At 40.4% G+C, this 15,941-nt stretch overlaps 1 protein-coding gene across 1 annotated transcript in view; it reads right to left on the reverse strand.

Annotated features, from left to right (window-relative positions):
* Positions 1-904: 904 nt before the first annotated feature.
* Positions 905-15,941, reverse strand: part of CPED1 (cadherin like and PC-esterase domain containing 1) — a 131,770-nt gene continuing 116,733 nt past the window's right edge. The window contains exons 19-23 of the mRNA XM_020807332.3: positions 15,003-15,223; positions 14,010-14,111; positions 12,616-12,703; positions 8,186-8,332; positions 905-3,909 (exon numbers count right to left, since the gene is read on the reverse strand). Coding sequence (XP_020662991.3) covers positions 3,682-3,909; positions 8,186-8,332; positions 12,616-12,703; positions 14,010-14,111; positions 15,003-15,223 — 786 coding nt within the window. The 3' untranslated portion in view covers positions 905-3,681. The remainder of the gene's footprint in view (positions 3,910-8,185; positions 8,333-12,615; positions 12,704-14,009; positions 14,112-15,002; positions 15,224-15,941) is intronic.

Here is a 15,941-nt window from a genome sequence, read left to right on the forward strand (position 1 = left end):
ACCTTTTTTTTGCCAGAGACATAGACACAATATGAAAGAAATATAGGCCAAATCAAGATATTATAAGTCACATAACAAATTTTATAAGGTGGTGTCTGTAGAATTGTTTCCAATCTGTGGCCCCCTTTAAATGTGCTAGCCCCCCAAAGGGGTCATAGCTCCCCCCCAGTTGAGAATGGCTGGGCTAGAATTTCCAGATAGCCAAGGTGTACACAAGCAAAGCAGTGTCTATTGGGAAAAGTGCCCACATAATCACTGAAATGAGGAAGATGTATTTCTGCGGTCAACCTGGTCCATGTTGTCCATTGGAAATGAGAAGTTTCAGCAACCAGGAAATGACTGGTCCACATGTATATAAATGAATCTCCCTGTTACACAAATTGTGTTTGCTTGCAATCATTATTCTGGAACAATCTGGAAAAGCTGATTAAGCAAAAAGTCTTAGTTTAATATATGAATGACCTGATGGTACTATTGATTCTATGTTGCAACATCAGTGGAACTTTAAAAATTCTACATCCCAGGAAAGAAGCACCCCTGCTTGAAACTAAATATTCAGCTTCTGGGTAAATAATTGTAGTGTCCACATGCTAGAAGCAATTCTGAAATTTACTTCTGAAATGGAATGAGTGTAATCTTGTGGGCAAGAAGATATAAGATATTCCCTTCTCAGAATTGAAAATCAAATATACACAATAAAGGGGGGGGGGGTTCTCTTTTGATCAAGCATAATTTCTTCACGTACCAGTATATGAAAAGGGTGAGGGAAAGAAATCTCAAAAGAAATATATACTGTATAAAATACTGATTACTTTCTCTTTTCCCCCCATATTACCCGCATCATGTATTAAGAATGCATTAAATTCTCCTAACGACCCACACTAGTTACTAAATTAAATATAAGTTCTTTGGATATTATACTGATAACTTTATATAAAAATATATGTATAAAAATATAGTGTTGAAATGCTGCTTTCTTAACAGCTACATCTGAGAAATATTAAACTCAGTGGACTACAGCACATGAAAACCACATAATGGTAAATATGCAGAAACCACATTGCACATTTGCCAGCATGAACGATATCATCATCAGAATTCATTCTGGGTTTTGGGTTGTTGCTTTTTTCTTGATTCTTCTTCTTCTGTTTTTACAGTTAGAGCCCATGTTTAACATTACTTTCCATATGAACATATTTATAAGGCAAACCCCCTTACGTTACTTTCTGTTCCCATGGCAAAGAAATCCAGCACATGAAAAGCAAATAACAGACAAAACAGAAATCTTAAAGAACAATGAGAAGGCAAAAATAGAAAGACATAAAAAGGATGCCAATTTTTAAGACTGTTCAACAAAGCAGGCCTGCCTTACTTACAAACCGATCCTTGTCATGGCTTCTTTACGTTTGGAGTTGACAAACAGATTGTTTTTCAGCTGCCTATATAATAATTTATATAAATACACAAAGAAGTGGTTATTTGCAGATAAAAAATCTTGAGCTAGTATTCTAGCTTTAGAAGGCAAATGATGTGTCCGAGGGCGAGACATCTATCCACATTTTAAGGAGGTGACAATAAAATGAAGATATTGCTCTGTCTTTACCAACCTGATTGTTGGTGGCCTGCCCTTAGCAGTGTGAGGAGGACACTTATCAGCTAGAGATTTATAAAACTCATTAAGATATGCAACTTCCAATCCATATAGTTGCTAGATTGTGCCTGAAATTCGATGGATGGTTCAGTGACTGAGTTGCCCCAAGCTTCTGGGGCTTCCATTGTGCTTCTCCAGGCCTTATACAGTATAAATACTTCTGGCGCAGCAAAAAAAAAAAAAAATACTGTAGTTCGACAGGTAACTGAGAGCTCATGGTTCTTAGTGGCTAAGAAGGTAAGCCAGTCCCCAGTTCCAATCATTGCATGGTGACTTTAGGTAGGCCATTGTCTCTCAGCCTTATCTAATCTGCAATCCCAAAGCTGCCATGACTCTTTTTCTTTTAATCCTAATTGTTCTATAAAACTAATCATTTGTTTATGGGTGCATAGCTGTTGGAAGGGTTGCCAGGCCAGCAGTTTCCCATTCCCTGACATTTTGGGGCCAGAACTGGGACCAGAAGAGGAAAGGTCCTTGCGATGTCACAGAAGGGGACAGGCAAGGGTTGGGAGAGCAAGACTGCTTTTGAGTGAACTGATAATGGAAATGGGCCTAAGGGCCATCTGGGCAAATAGGCCCAGAATCTGGACAAAACAGGATTAATCAGATAAGACAGCAACTCAGAGCCAAAGGGAACCTTTTGTAGCATCTGGGCAGGTGGCAAAATATGCTCAGTGGCTTGCAGTGGTTGCCACCATTTTACTAGAGCTGGTGTCCTCCATGGCATTACTTATAGCACACAAGACCTACAGAGAGTCTTTCCCAAGTCCTATACTGCTGCTGGGAGTAGCAGAAGGGACACGGGCTGCCCGTTTCCCACCACTTCTATCCTTTGAGTTGCTCATGCCGAGGCTCAAGTCTCAGTTTTGGCACACTGCTCTGCCACATTCAAAACAGTAAAATGGACCCCAAATTGTTCTCTCCCCTGGTCTGCTTCCTCTCTGCCTGGCTTTAAAGCCACCTCACACAAAAAGCACACCTTCTGTTCAAACACCACTCAGTGGAAGATGTCTGTCTTTTCCTAGAGAACTGGAGAAGCTTGCCAATTCTCTGAGGCTTCAGCCAGAGTCCTGAGACCCAGCAGTCCTACGTACAGTACTGGAGGTTTGACACCTGAAGCTCAGTCCATAATGGTTCATAGAAGGGGGAGCAGCAGCTGCTGCAGCACACAGCAAAAAAAAAGAAAAATAAAAATAAAAGAAAGAAAGAAAGAAAGAAAAGAAACAAAGGGAAAAAAACCAACAAAAATAAAGGACAAGGAAGCAAGGAACAGTATTTGCAGATCTATAGTAGATCAGTCTCTCTTCTTGGCCAGAAAACAGCCACAGGGCATGTATTTCAAGCTGCAATGTAGTGCAGCGAAGCGAGATTAACATGCACCTCTGATCTACCAACCCAGGTTAATTTGAACAACAACCAAAAATGATGTCAGCCGCTGTAGTTGCAGAACTCTGTCTTCATATTGCATCTTTTGTGGCTCTTAAGAACGAAAATGGAACAGATCTGGTGCTGCAGTTCTCTCTATACAGATGTTAGAAGGACAAATCTGGTTCTGTTGATAAAAAGGCAATGCCTGCATTTAAGCACATGCTGCATATACTGCTATTCTGATATGTTGTACAGTAAAAGTTTTCAAAGTGGAATGGGATTTTTCTTTACAGGTGACATATTATAGCCTGTTTTTATATTTGAGCAGTCTCTATGAAATGCCTTGAATACTTTATATATATATAAGCTCTTTTCTATCATATAGCATTGTATTTACTTAGATGACAATTGTTTTAATGCAATATTTTGAATAACATCTTCCCACCATCCTTTCTCATACTTCTCTTTCTCTCATTTGGAAACCACAGATACAAGGGAACACATCTTGATTTTATAAGGCTCCGTGGAAACAGCCACATGTCTCGAGTTAGCTGGTCTATTCAGCCACATGGAGAAGTGTGTAATAAATCTAGTATGGTCCATGTGGAATCACCATAGGGAAAAGTGTAGAGTCTGGAGGTCCCAAGTTCAGCTGCACAAAATTATGGTCCAACGACATGCCTCTCATTTGCACAGATCCTGCTGAGGAGTATTTCTGAATAAACCTGATTGATTGGACCTCTCACATGATAAGGGGATTGAGAATTGGATGCATAGGCTTGCAGTTTCATTAGGTTGCTTTGGTTGTTGAAGTATTTGCCCAGGGTGTAGGACCTTGACAGTGCCATTCCCACGGGAGAGTTTCTGTCAGATGTTTTTGAATTCACCACCTGAAAACGGAGAAGGAAAATTGTTGTGAAAATGTCATGTTGATGCTTCTGGGTATCATATCAACCATTTAAGACAGAGGTGGGCAAGCTACGGTGGTCCAGGGGACAATTTCTTCCTGCCAAGGCTCACTGAAGGCTGTATTTCCCCCAACATCCCCCCAAAGTGGCAAGAAGTCCACTTCCAGTATCCAGAAATTATAGAACTGTAGACTGGAGAGGGTCTGGGGGGTTATTTAGTCAAAATGCCTACTGATACAGTAAATAAACAAACATACACACTTTAAAAAGGAAGAGGGGGCTGTACCTTCTTTGACATGCAAATGCTGTTTCTGGAATCTTCCAGGAGCAGCATCTCTCTATCTGTCTGTCTGTCTGTCTGTCTGTCTGTCTGTCTGTCTGTCTGTCTGTCTGTCTGTCTGTCTGTCTGTCTGTCTGTCCTTTTTAAAAGAGTAAGGAGCCCCAAAGTTCTGAACGGGCGGCAGAGGCTTTCCCTATATTTGGTTGGGCCTCATCTTTAGTACTGCATCCAATTCTAGACACCCCTCTTTAAGAAAGATGCCAACAAACTGGAACAAGCTCAGAGGAGGACAATAAGGGAAAATCAGGGGATTGGAAACCAAGCCTTATGAGGAAAGATGGAAAGAACTGGGTGTGTTTAGCTTTGGGAAAGAAAGGCTGTAGGGAGATATGATAGCACACTTTAAATCCTTGAAAGACTGTCATATAGACGAGGAGGGGCAGAATCTGTTCCCACTCATTCCAGAGTGCAGGACACGTAATAATGGCCTAAGTTATAGGAAGTCATATTTCAGCTGAGTATCAAGAAAAACTCCCCAACTGTTTAGAGCATGTATGAGAATGGAACCAATTAACTTGGAAGGTGATGAGTGCTCCAGTGCCTGAGGAATTCAAAAGAAGGTTAGACAGCTGTCTGTGAGATATACTTTAACTTGGTTTCCTCCCTTGAGCAGGGGGCTGGAGTTGATAGCCTCATACCCCCTTCCATCTCTATCATTCTATGATTCCAAGATAGCATCAAGGCAGCATAACTTCCACATCTAGTTTAATGCATAGCCAACGATGTACGTAATGCTACATTAAGAGGGAAGACTCTGACCTCAACCCCATCTCAGCAGAATCAAAAAATGCAGGCAGTGGGATGAGGGCATATAAACAAATGATCAGCTAACTGTTTAACTGCCCATTCAAGACCAAAGCATCTTCACATACTTTGCATTGAAGCTTACAAAAAATCTATGCTCCTGGACCATTCCATTTCTTTCCCAGCTACTCTGACAATTGCAGCTAAGTTGAGAGGAAAGAGGGAAGCTTGGAGGTGAGTGGGAGTGTACGACATTTTTTTCTGCTGCTCAGAAATCATGGGATTTCAGCCTTGCCAGTCCTGTCGCTGCTGTGCCTCTGTGCATGAGAGAGGAATGAACACATGATTGCTCTTTGATTCTTTGATTTTTAAAAACATCTCACAGTGCAATCCTGTCATGCTGGGTTTTGTAGGAACAATTTACAGCTAACATCGCTGTATTCGTAGAATGCCAAGTTGCCCAGTATTAAGTCAGAAGAATTCCAACATCTTCATAACTAGGTGATATAGAGAGAGGGAATGGATGGCATTGGAGCTGGCAATGGGGAAGGATCTGAAGAGGGGTTAATGTACTTTAGAGCCTGTTCTCCTTATGAGACAACTTCCTTTTCCCCAACCGGTGCCAGGTTTATACACTTATATGGGAGCCAATATGCATGTATGGGTATATACATTGCCTCCCCACCCTGTGCGGATAAGTTCCCAACTCACTTGCAAGAGTATTTTGGTTACACATAAAATATATTACTGCTTTTCATCATACAAATAATCCCAAAATGGGACACACTGTAATGAAACACAATAAAACTGTGCAATCAATCTACCCATAAAAACAATAAAAACAGGAGCAAGCCTCTGGTTCAGTTGAACAGCAGCACAAATCACAGCCCAATACGGGAAGTACTTAAGCCCACAGAAAGGAAAATAGCTTATATATACTGAGATGCATATGGGCTTGGGCTACAAGGCATGACGTCACCATCATATTTAAAGACCCATGAACACACCACAGGGGATTACAGTGGTGGTGGAAGAATTCCCCACAGCTGAATTGAATAACAAATACAGGAAGATTGATGTGAAAATATTCACCAGGAACCTCAGCTCCAGCCAGGAGAAGAACAAAGCATTGTGTGCTTGCAAGCAAGGGAAGGGGATAATAAAGGAGGGGGAGAACACACATCAATACAGGACCTTATCACCCCGTTCTCTTTAATTGACAGGTTTGATGTAAACCTGGAAAGGAATTGCTAATCCAGTTTTGCGTAAAGCAGTTGTAAAGAGCATGAAGACTATAAGTATTTGTCAGAATCTATGTAAGAAAGAATGTAAAGAAACAAATTTATACAGCTGTGGTGATACAAGATGTCTGTATCAGCTGTAAAGAAAAATCTAGGATTGGCTGAGCCAGGAATAAAGTCAGCAGCCTCAGCACACACACTCTTGTGGTGGTGATGTGGTCATGTGGTAACGTGATGTCATGGAGAGAACTTGGAGAAGACTCTGACTGCTGGACTGACTTACATGGACTCTGACTACTAGACTGATTTACAAGGACTTTGAATTGATTTATGCCTAAACTCTGTTGATATTGCTGTGAATGACTATTTGGACTGAACAAGGACAAAGCTGTATGTATGTATCCTGCAACAAACTTGATTTAATATAATTTTCTGCTATCAATACTGTCTCTTCGCTTGGTGACTTCATCAATCTGGGAAATTCTACTTGTTAGTGCCACCTGGCATGCTACGACTCTGTCAGGCAGGAGGGGCAATAGCAGAGACATAAGATGGGAAGTTAGGAAGGACAGGGTGATATTTATTTACAGCAACCCTCTAGAGCAGTGGTGCAGATGTTCCTGGACTACAACTCTCAGAAGCTATCACCACTGAAATCTTGGCCAGGATTTCTGGGAGTTAAAGTCCAAGAACATCTGGAGGCCCATGGTTGCAGATCACTGCTCTAGAGCAGACCTTGGGTCCCCAGATGTTCTTGGACGAAAACTCCCAGAAGCCTTCGACACTAGCTGTGTTGGCCAAGATTTCTGGGAGTTATAGCCCAAAAACATTAGGGACCCAATGTTGGGAACCACTGCTCTGGAAAACAGCCTCTCTCAGTTCAGCATTACACGGGGGCACCTGAAGCTCCTCATCTCTTACTACATGCTTCTGCAGCACTGTCATCTCTGCCAAGTAAGGAAAGGAGGCAGGGGGTACAGTTTGAGAGGTGACAGTAATATAGCTTCTGGGGAGAAAGGAAGTTACCAGAAACCAGTATGTGGGCCCTCAGAAGGTCTTCTCCACTTCAGATTTCCATCCAAACTGGAGAAGCACTTGGACACTTAGAAAACACAACTTTACATCACTCTCCCCTGCTGAGGTAGCCCTTCTCCTATCCCTGTGACAGAGACAAGGGCTGTCCTCAACTTTGGTTTTCTATATGAAAAGAGGCTAGCAAGTATGTGCTGAAAACAGTGCTAACAATAATTCAGAGTCTCCCTTTGAAGTACTGTAGCAATATGTGATGACCTCAGGTGCCCAAGGCAAAATATTTCCTTATTTGCCTCAGACTGTCCCCAGATAGGGACAACTCTGCCCTGCATGTGTAGCATAGTACCTTCATAAAGTAATCAGAGTAGAAAATCTTACTACTGTTTCCTTTGTTAATGGTGACAAACTTACTACCTTTGAGTAGAGATGTGAATTTGTTTTTACTTCCTTCCATCTTTAGATTTTTGCCCAGTTTTTGGAAAATTCTGATCAAAAGTGAACAGAACTGAAATTCTCACCCATCCTATTTTTCAAAATGTAGTCTTTTAAATCTGTGTTTTCAGCCCATCAAATGTATATATTTCTTAGTGCTGTGCATTTTTCAAATATACACAGGATTTTGTGTATTTTTGGTATATATTCCCTTCAAACTATAGATCTTTTTAACACATTTTTTCAATTGATAATATATTCTTAATGCTGTGCACTTTTCAAGTACACATAGGTTTTGTGTGCATTGCCCCCCACAAAAGTATACTGCAAGCCTAAAAGAAAACAATATAAATGTTTTGTTCTAGAGTTTTGTTGCTTCTATGCATCTGCAATGCAAATGTTTCAATAATGTGACATTATAAACCATGTACATTATTCACCAAAAGAAGTATTAATAGCAAATAGTTACCTCATGAAAATGACATCCACATTTCCCTTGCAAAAATTCCTTGTACCGTCCCATAGTAATAATGAAAGTATCAACCACTTCATAGCCATATTGTTTGGCTGTATTCAAAATAGCTTGATTTTCATTCCACAAATTCTGCACTTGTGCCTAAAAGTTAAACATTATCTCAGTTATTTACATTTCTTGGTTAAACAGAGACATAGTATCACTGAGGTAGTAGGTCTATAAATAATATGTACAGTAATTTGATTGCAAAGAATAAAATATTAATACTGTACTATACTTTCATTGTTTGAAAGGTTACCCTTTCCTACCACAAGCAAATTAATTACAAGAATGTTTGAGGTGTTTATTTTTTTAACCTAACAAGTTACTGAGAAAAAGAGAGAATGAATGAATGAGTTATGGATGCTAATCATTCAGCCTGTCAGGGAGCTTTTTTACCTTTTACCCCCCAAAAAATTTATATGTGCCGATATTACCCCCTTGATTTGAAAGGAAGGAAATCATACATTACTTGAATTCAAAATATTATTGAATCTACACAGGCTGTGTACCAAACTAGCAGGATATATCATCAGTATCAATGGCTGCCAGGCTATGTACCAAACTAGCAGGATGCACCAAATTTAATAAAGATGTGCACTATTTTTGCTGGAACACATTGCACTCCAGCCATGGGGTGGTATAGGGAGTAGTAAGGTATCCAACGTGCCTAGCAAGTTGCATTAAATTTTTGCTTGCTCGCAAAGGATTTAATAATCATCAGTGGCTGCCAGAGTGGTGCCAGCAATGACATGCTTGCCAGAGACAGCCAACACAGAGTTGGGGGGGGGGGCTTTTTCTACCACTTTAATCATTTTGTGTGTGGTGTGCAAAAAGGAACAAACTAGGCAACGGTCATGTCACCCACCCTGGTGCCACAGCCCAATATCAAGGGACCAGTGCACTATTTTTTTTATCATCATCAATAGAAACCTCAGCAGTGGTCATAGGATTGAAAAATATTAGGCTACATCCCAATCCCAAACAAGGGAAGTGCCAAAGAATGCTCCAACTTCCATACAATTGCACTCATTTCACATGCTAGCAAGGTTATGCTCAAAATCCTACAAGGTAGGCTTCAGCAGTATGTGGACCAAGAACTCCCAGAAGTACAAGCTGGATGTTGAAGGGGCAGAGGAAGCAGAAACCAAATTGCTAACATGAGCTGGATTATGCAGAAGGCCAGAGAGTTCCAGAAAAACATCTACTTCTGCTTCATTGACTACGCAAAAGCCTTTGACTGTGTGGACCACAACAAACTATGGCAAGTTCTTACAGAAATGGGAGTGTCTGACCACCTTATCTATCTCCTGAGAAATCTATATGTGGGACAGGAAGCAACAGTTACAACTGGATCTGCAACAACTGATTGGTTCAAAATCGGAAAAGGAGTATGACAAGGCTGTATATTGTCCCCCTGCTTATTTAACTTATATGCAGAATACATCATGCAAAAGGCAGGACTGGAAGAATCCCAAACCAGAATTAAGATTGCTGGAAGAAATATCAACAACCTCAGATATGCAGATGATACCAATCTGATGGCAGAAAGTGAGGAGGGATTAAAGAACCTCGTAATGAGGGTGAAAGAAGAGAGTGCCAAAAATGGACTGAAGCTCAACATCAAAAAAACTAAGAAGGGGAAGATATGGAGGCAGTGACAGATTTTACTTTCTTGGGCTCCGTGATCACTGCAAATGGTGACAGCAGCCACAAAATTAAAAGACGGCTGCTTCTTGGGAGGAAAGCAATGACAAACCTATTATGACTTGTCAGAAAGATAAGTAAAGCAAATTAAGTGTGAGCTTTCATTAGAATCTAAAATAACCAAGCAAAGGGTACTGTACTACAGTGCATCATAAGAAGACAAGCTCGTTGGAAAAGGCAGCAATGCAGGGAAAAGTGCAATGCAGTAGGAAAAAAGGAAGACTGCACATAAGATGGATTGACTCAATAAAGAAACCCACAATCTTTTGTTTGGTGCTGCAGTCAAAGTAGGACCAGGAGCAGAAAGACTGGGATTCAGATTTTAGGAATAAACTATGATACTCTTGTTTGCTTTGGGGATGAGAAATAGAGAAACCTTATTGCTATACACTTCAGACTTCTGCTGTTCTCAGCAGAAACTGCAGAGCTAAATGCAGTGGAGATTAAATTTTAGAAGGTTCCTTCTTTCATGGTTTTATGAAAGAGTCAAGTCTCACTGTCTCTCTGTCTCTCTCTCTCTCTCTCTCACGCAAACCCTTCCTCCCTCAATTTTCAACAATTAGTTGCTTCAGTATGTCCATTTCCTCTCATTACATTTAAACATGCTTGATGAAGCCACCCTTTCCCCCCTTAATTCAAGCCTTCCGTCCTTCTTGCCTGTTCCTTTTCAGATTTGAGGTAGTCTCTCTCTCTCTCTCTCTCTCTCCCTCCCTCTCTCTCTCTCTCTCTCTCTCTCTCTCTCTCTCTCTCACACACACACACACACACACACACAATTTTCTACATACATTTAAACAAGCTGATGAAGCCACCCGTTGCTCTCTCACACCTTCCTTCCCTCCTTAACTGGAGCTTTCCCTCCTCCTGCTTGCAGTCACTTCCAGCAGAAGAGGTCATCACAAGCCCGATTGACTGCTGGGGGCTGTTCTACAACTGTAACCAATTAAGCAGCCTTATATTTGGTCTCTAAAAGAACTGAGGATTTACAAGTGCCACAACCAAGGAAGGAGGGAGAGGTGGCTTCCAGTTTGAGGTTCGGCTGCAGGGGGTGGGAGTGGGGGAGGGCTAGCACTCTGCTCATTACCCCCAGGATTTTAATTTTTACCCCATTTGGGGTATTCCGTGTCTAGTCATGCTCGCCACATGACCACAGAAACAAATGCTTGCTCTATGGCTTGGAAATGGGGATGAGCACCAGGCCCTAGAGTTGGCTCTAGAGTCAGACACAGCTGGACTAAATGTCAAGGGCAACCTTTACCTTTACACCTGTTCCCTGACCAGTGTACTAGCAGATATGAACACATATCCCCAGTCTTTGCATGTCTTCATTGGCTCCTTATTAGTTTCCATGCTCAGCTGGGGGTGCTGGTAAAAACCTATAAAGCCTTTAATGATTTGGAACATCAATCTCTGGCAGAATATCTCTCCCACAAAATAGCTACCAATCCCACACATTCCTTTCAGTCCTTGATGTTAAGATTTGTAACACCTAAAGACGTCAAAAAAGCCAACATGTACGTATTTTTATTTAGTTAGTGATAGGATTTTATTGTAATGTTGTATTATTTTACAGTGTTTTTACTGTATATTGTGAACTGCCCAGAGAATGGCAAAACTAATGGTGTGACATAGAAATGGAAAATAATAAATTCATTTCCCCCCTGTCTCATACTTCAGATTGTAATCATCATCGTCATCATCCTATGGCAAAGAAATTGGGGAAGTCAGCATCAAAAGAGGAATATTTCAAGGGGATTCTTTGTCACCACTGCTGTTTAACATCTCACTAATCCCAATGTCAATAATTCTAAATAAAACTGGATTGGGCCATATTTCAGAACAAGCAGGAAAAATCAATCATCTGTTATGTGGATGACCTAAAGCTATATGCAAAAAGTTCCACTTCGATAGAATCACTGCTAAACAGAGTGGGAATATTTAGTGAGGATATTCAAATGAAATGTGGAATTGACAAATGTGGCAAGATACAAAAACTAGATGGAACAAAGTTTTAAAAATTATGCTGGTATAACATCACTATCAAGTGATGAAAATCATAAATCCCTTAGAATACTAGAAGCAAATAGCATCCTGCACACAAAAGTTAAAGAACTGACAGAAAGGGAATATATCAAAAGATTGCAGAAAATCTTTAAATTTAAATTAAATGGTGGAAATACAATCAAAGCCATCAACAGATGGGCAAATACTCAGCTGGAATAATAGATTGGACCTAAAATGAATTAGAAGAATTGGATCAAAAAACACAGATACTTATGAACATGCATCATGTACTACATTCAAAAAGGGATGTGGACAGATTATATTTACCATGAAAAATTGGAGGCTGTGGATTACTGCAAATACAGCATGTAGTAGAGGAGGAAAAATGAAGCCTAAATATGTATTCGCAAAGGCTTTCACGGCCGGGATATAATGGTTGTTGTGGGTTTTCCGAGCTCTTTGGCCATGTTCTGAAGGTTGTTCTTCCTAACGTTTCGCCAGTCTCTGTGGCCGGCTGTCCTCTGAAGATGCCGACCACAGAGACTGGCAAAACATTAGGAAGTGTAACCTTCAGAACACGGTCAAAGAGCCCGGAAAACCCACAACAACCATAAGCCTAAATATATTAGTATACAAAAGTTTTTACAGGGTGGTTTCAAGGAAAAATAACATACTTGTGACAAAGAATGCACTCCATCCACTGGCAGATGAAAGCCCATTCCTAGGGATTTTATGACGACGAGAATATTTGAGAGGTTTGCTCTAAGGATCAAGTGAAAGAAAACAGACATCCATTTATAACAGATACATTAAAAAGATGTACAATGAACATTTCTCACTGTTGTGTTTACCTTGTAAAATGCAGATTTCTCAGTGCAATCCCATTCACGAGTTATTTTTTCACTGAGTTTGGCAGCATTTGCTCCTGCCTAAGGGGATGTGGCTGGTTAGACAGTGATTTAGGTATCTGGCTGCAGAACTAGAGGTTGGGAGCTCAATTCCCCACTGGGTGTCCTGAAAGTAGAGCCGGCCTGTGTGTCCTTGGGCAAGCTGCACAGTCCCAGGCCACCCCCAGAAGAAGGGAATAGTAAACCACCTCTGAGTACTCTCTAGCTGGAAGCCCATGAAAAGGGTTGTCATAAATCAGAATTACCTTGGTGGCACAGGATTATTATTTCTTAAGGAGCATGTAGGACTGCAAACTCAGATAAAACAGCATGTTTATTTTGATGAATGGATAGTGCTTGTTCAAATACTGAGAATCTGAGGTATCACAGACCTCCCTGCATCATGCTCTTATTGGCATAAGATATTTTTGGTTAACTGACATTAGTGACATCTGCACTCTACACTGCATTATGCGCAACCATGTGGAGCGCCTGAAGTGCAGGAGCTCTGTATCAACAGAATAATTCTTTAAGTTATTGTCTCGATAGGAGCAAGTCTCTTTTAAGCTCATGAGTCAGTGTAAAGCTTTCAAGGTGGGCCACTGTAAAGCCATTGGCCATTGGCCATGATGACTGCAAAGGGGGGATCTAGAGATCATCTAAATTAAACCAAACCAACGCCCTGCTCCAAGTCCTAGTCAAGAAGTACAATCAGATGTAGACTTGCACCCCGCTGCACATCCCACAGTTCTGCAGTGCAACAGCTTTCAATCCAATCTGCAGTTGAATGGACATTTTGATCTGCATTCAGTTTACTCTCAGTTCCAGTGTCATTTAATTGTATGCAGATGGAAAGCTGTCACAGGGAGGGAGGGAAAAAAGAGTAAATGATGCCCTCTTCAATTTGTCCCTCTTCTTTTTCTCTCAATTAATTTTGTCCATATTTTTCCCCATTTAATTTTTTTCATGTGCCTCTCTCACACAATTTTTAAAAAATATTGTGTTTAGTTGATAAGTCTGGAAAATACCAAGCCCAAAAAGGGAGTATAATATGTAAAAAATACCTTCTGACTCTATACTTGCACAAATTCATACTAAGCATATAGAGAATAATGTTAGAAATTGCTAGTGATTTTTTCATATGATTAACAGAAAAGAAAAGAAAATGTGTTAACACTTACCTTTTAAGCACTTTTTGAATAATATGTAAGTGATTGAAATTAAGCCACTGGACACCACCAACAACTAATATTGTCTGCCTTGTGTTCTCCAGCGGCTGTGACCTGTAATGAAGAAGAAAGCCAAACCCACAAAACAAAACTTGCCTCAGAATCAGGCCGGAATGGCAACTTTTAAAGCAGCACAGCAATACACTTTAGTGGGCCATTGCTGGCCACAAAGACCTGATGACATTTTCAGTTATATAACATGGTTCTACATATTTTAAGATTAAGCATTTATTAGGGTTATTTTTCTCATTTTCATGGCAAATATCTATCAGATTAAATTGCAGTGGGTAGTGTGTTCTATGCCAATGGAAAGAGGTTCTTTCCAGGAACACATAAGGATATTTATGTTGCATCAGCCTGAATTGCATGGTGACCTCTGCACAATTTGTTGTTTTATTCCTTGTGTCTAATTTACCAGCAATATCCATGGACTACTTTTGGCCAACGAATTTTGGGCAGAGAAAATAAGAGGGGAAGAGGACAGCTGTTTAAATCATAAGTCTCAATCCATGCAGAAAGAATGCCTTATTACATATTTGGGTTATAGTAACTGCTCTGTCTTGTCAGCATTGCATCCTATTGTGTAAAATGCCTCCTAGAGATGCCACCCAGAACTCTATGATATATTTATTCCAACATTAGTACAATAGTGTAACTCACAGCGGTGAACTGCAACTAGTGAAGATGTTGCCACTCGTATTCTTTGCCATGCAATGACAAATACATGCTGCAACTGGTTAACTAGCAGCAATTTGCTACCATGATTTATGCCACTGCATTTGTGGCAGTGTAAGCAACCCGTGGGGGTATGGCCTCTGAATCTCATGCACATCCATTTTCATTTGAAACTATAGAATGCTGGCACAGAGCCTCTGACTAGTAGGAAAACCAGACAATCAATGGTCAAATTGCAAAGGTACCTTAACAACAGGGCTTCTATCATACCTGACTAATAGTTGCTTCAGAGCTTCTTCAAATGTTGGTCTTTGGTGTATGCTGATCCAAAACTGGGGGTAATAGGAATAGCTAATGAATGTATTTCCATTGTTTACATTATGATAAAACTTCATGTCATGAGCTTTTTGCCATTCTTGAAGTGTCTCGTTCACTCTCTCAATCAAGTAATACATCATCCCTCTGTTAGTTGAATCCCCAATGAAAAGAACCTTTAAAGGCAAAAACCAAAGAGCACTGAATATTTAGGCTTATTTATTCAATGGATTTATTGCTTAATACTTCAACTTTCTCCCAGAAATGGGACTCAGAACTTTAAAAACAAATTGCCTCAATTTAAGAAAATTTCCATAGACATTGGGCTAAATCCTATTGCGAAACTATGAGCACACAACTTGAGGTTATAATGCCTGGCACGTTTACATTATGTCAGTATCAACAGGATATTGGCCATTATCGGTTGCAGTTCGCTTCCAAAAGTTCAGCCTTTTGCAACAGGATTTCAGCAAGTACCACTAGAGTATTAACACACGATTGAGCAAGTAACGTTGTTCAGGAAAAAATGCATTCAAACCATCTTAAAATTTTTGGCAGTGTTAATGGAATGGAAGCAGTTTAAATCTACTCTCTTTGAATTCATTGTGTTTTAGATTGGGGATATACTCTATAAATAAATGACAGCAATTTGCCTTGTGCAGGATCAAAAGGAACACAGGTATGCACGCCTACTTTCCTGGTATTTTTGTCCCAGTTCTAAATCTGGCAGGGCGAAAAAGACCCAGGAAACATATGTTCTGTGATCTGAGACTGCACTTTGTCCTTAGCACCTGTTTGGTTTGAAAACACCCTGCTCAAACAGAAGGAAAGGAAAAGCATGGCTAAACTAAAGAAGTGGGACAGGGATTCAATAGTCACACTGCACATCAGCTA

The sequence above is a fragment of the Pogona vitticeps genome, chromosome 5 (assembly GCF_051106095.1).
Source record: "Pogona vitticeps strain Pit_001003342236 chromosome 5, PviZW2.1, whole genome shotgun sequence".
NCBI classification, from domain to species: Eukaryota; Metazoa; Chordata; class Lepidosauria; order Squamata; family Agamidae; genus Pogona; species Pogona vitticeps.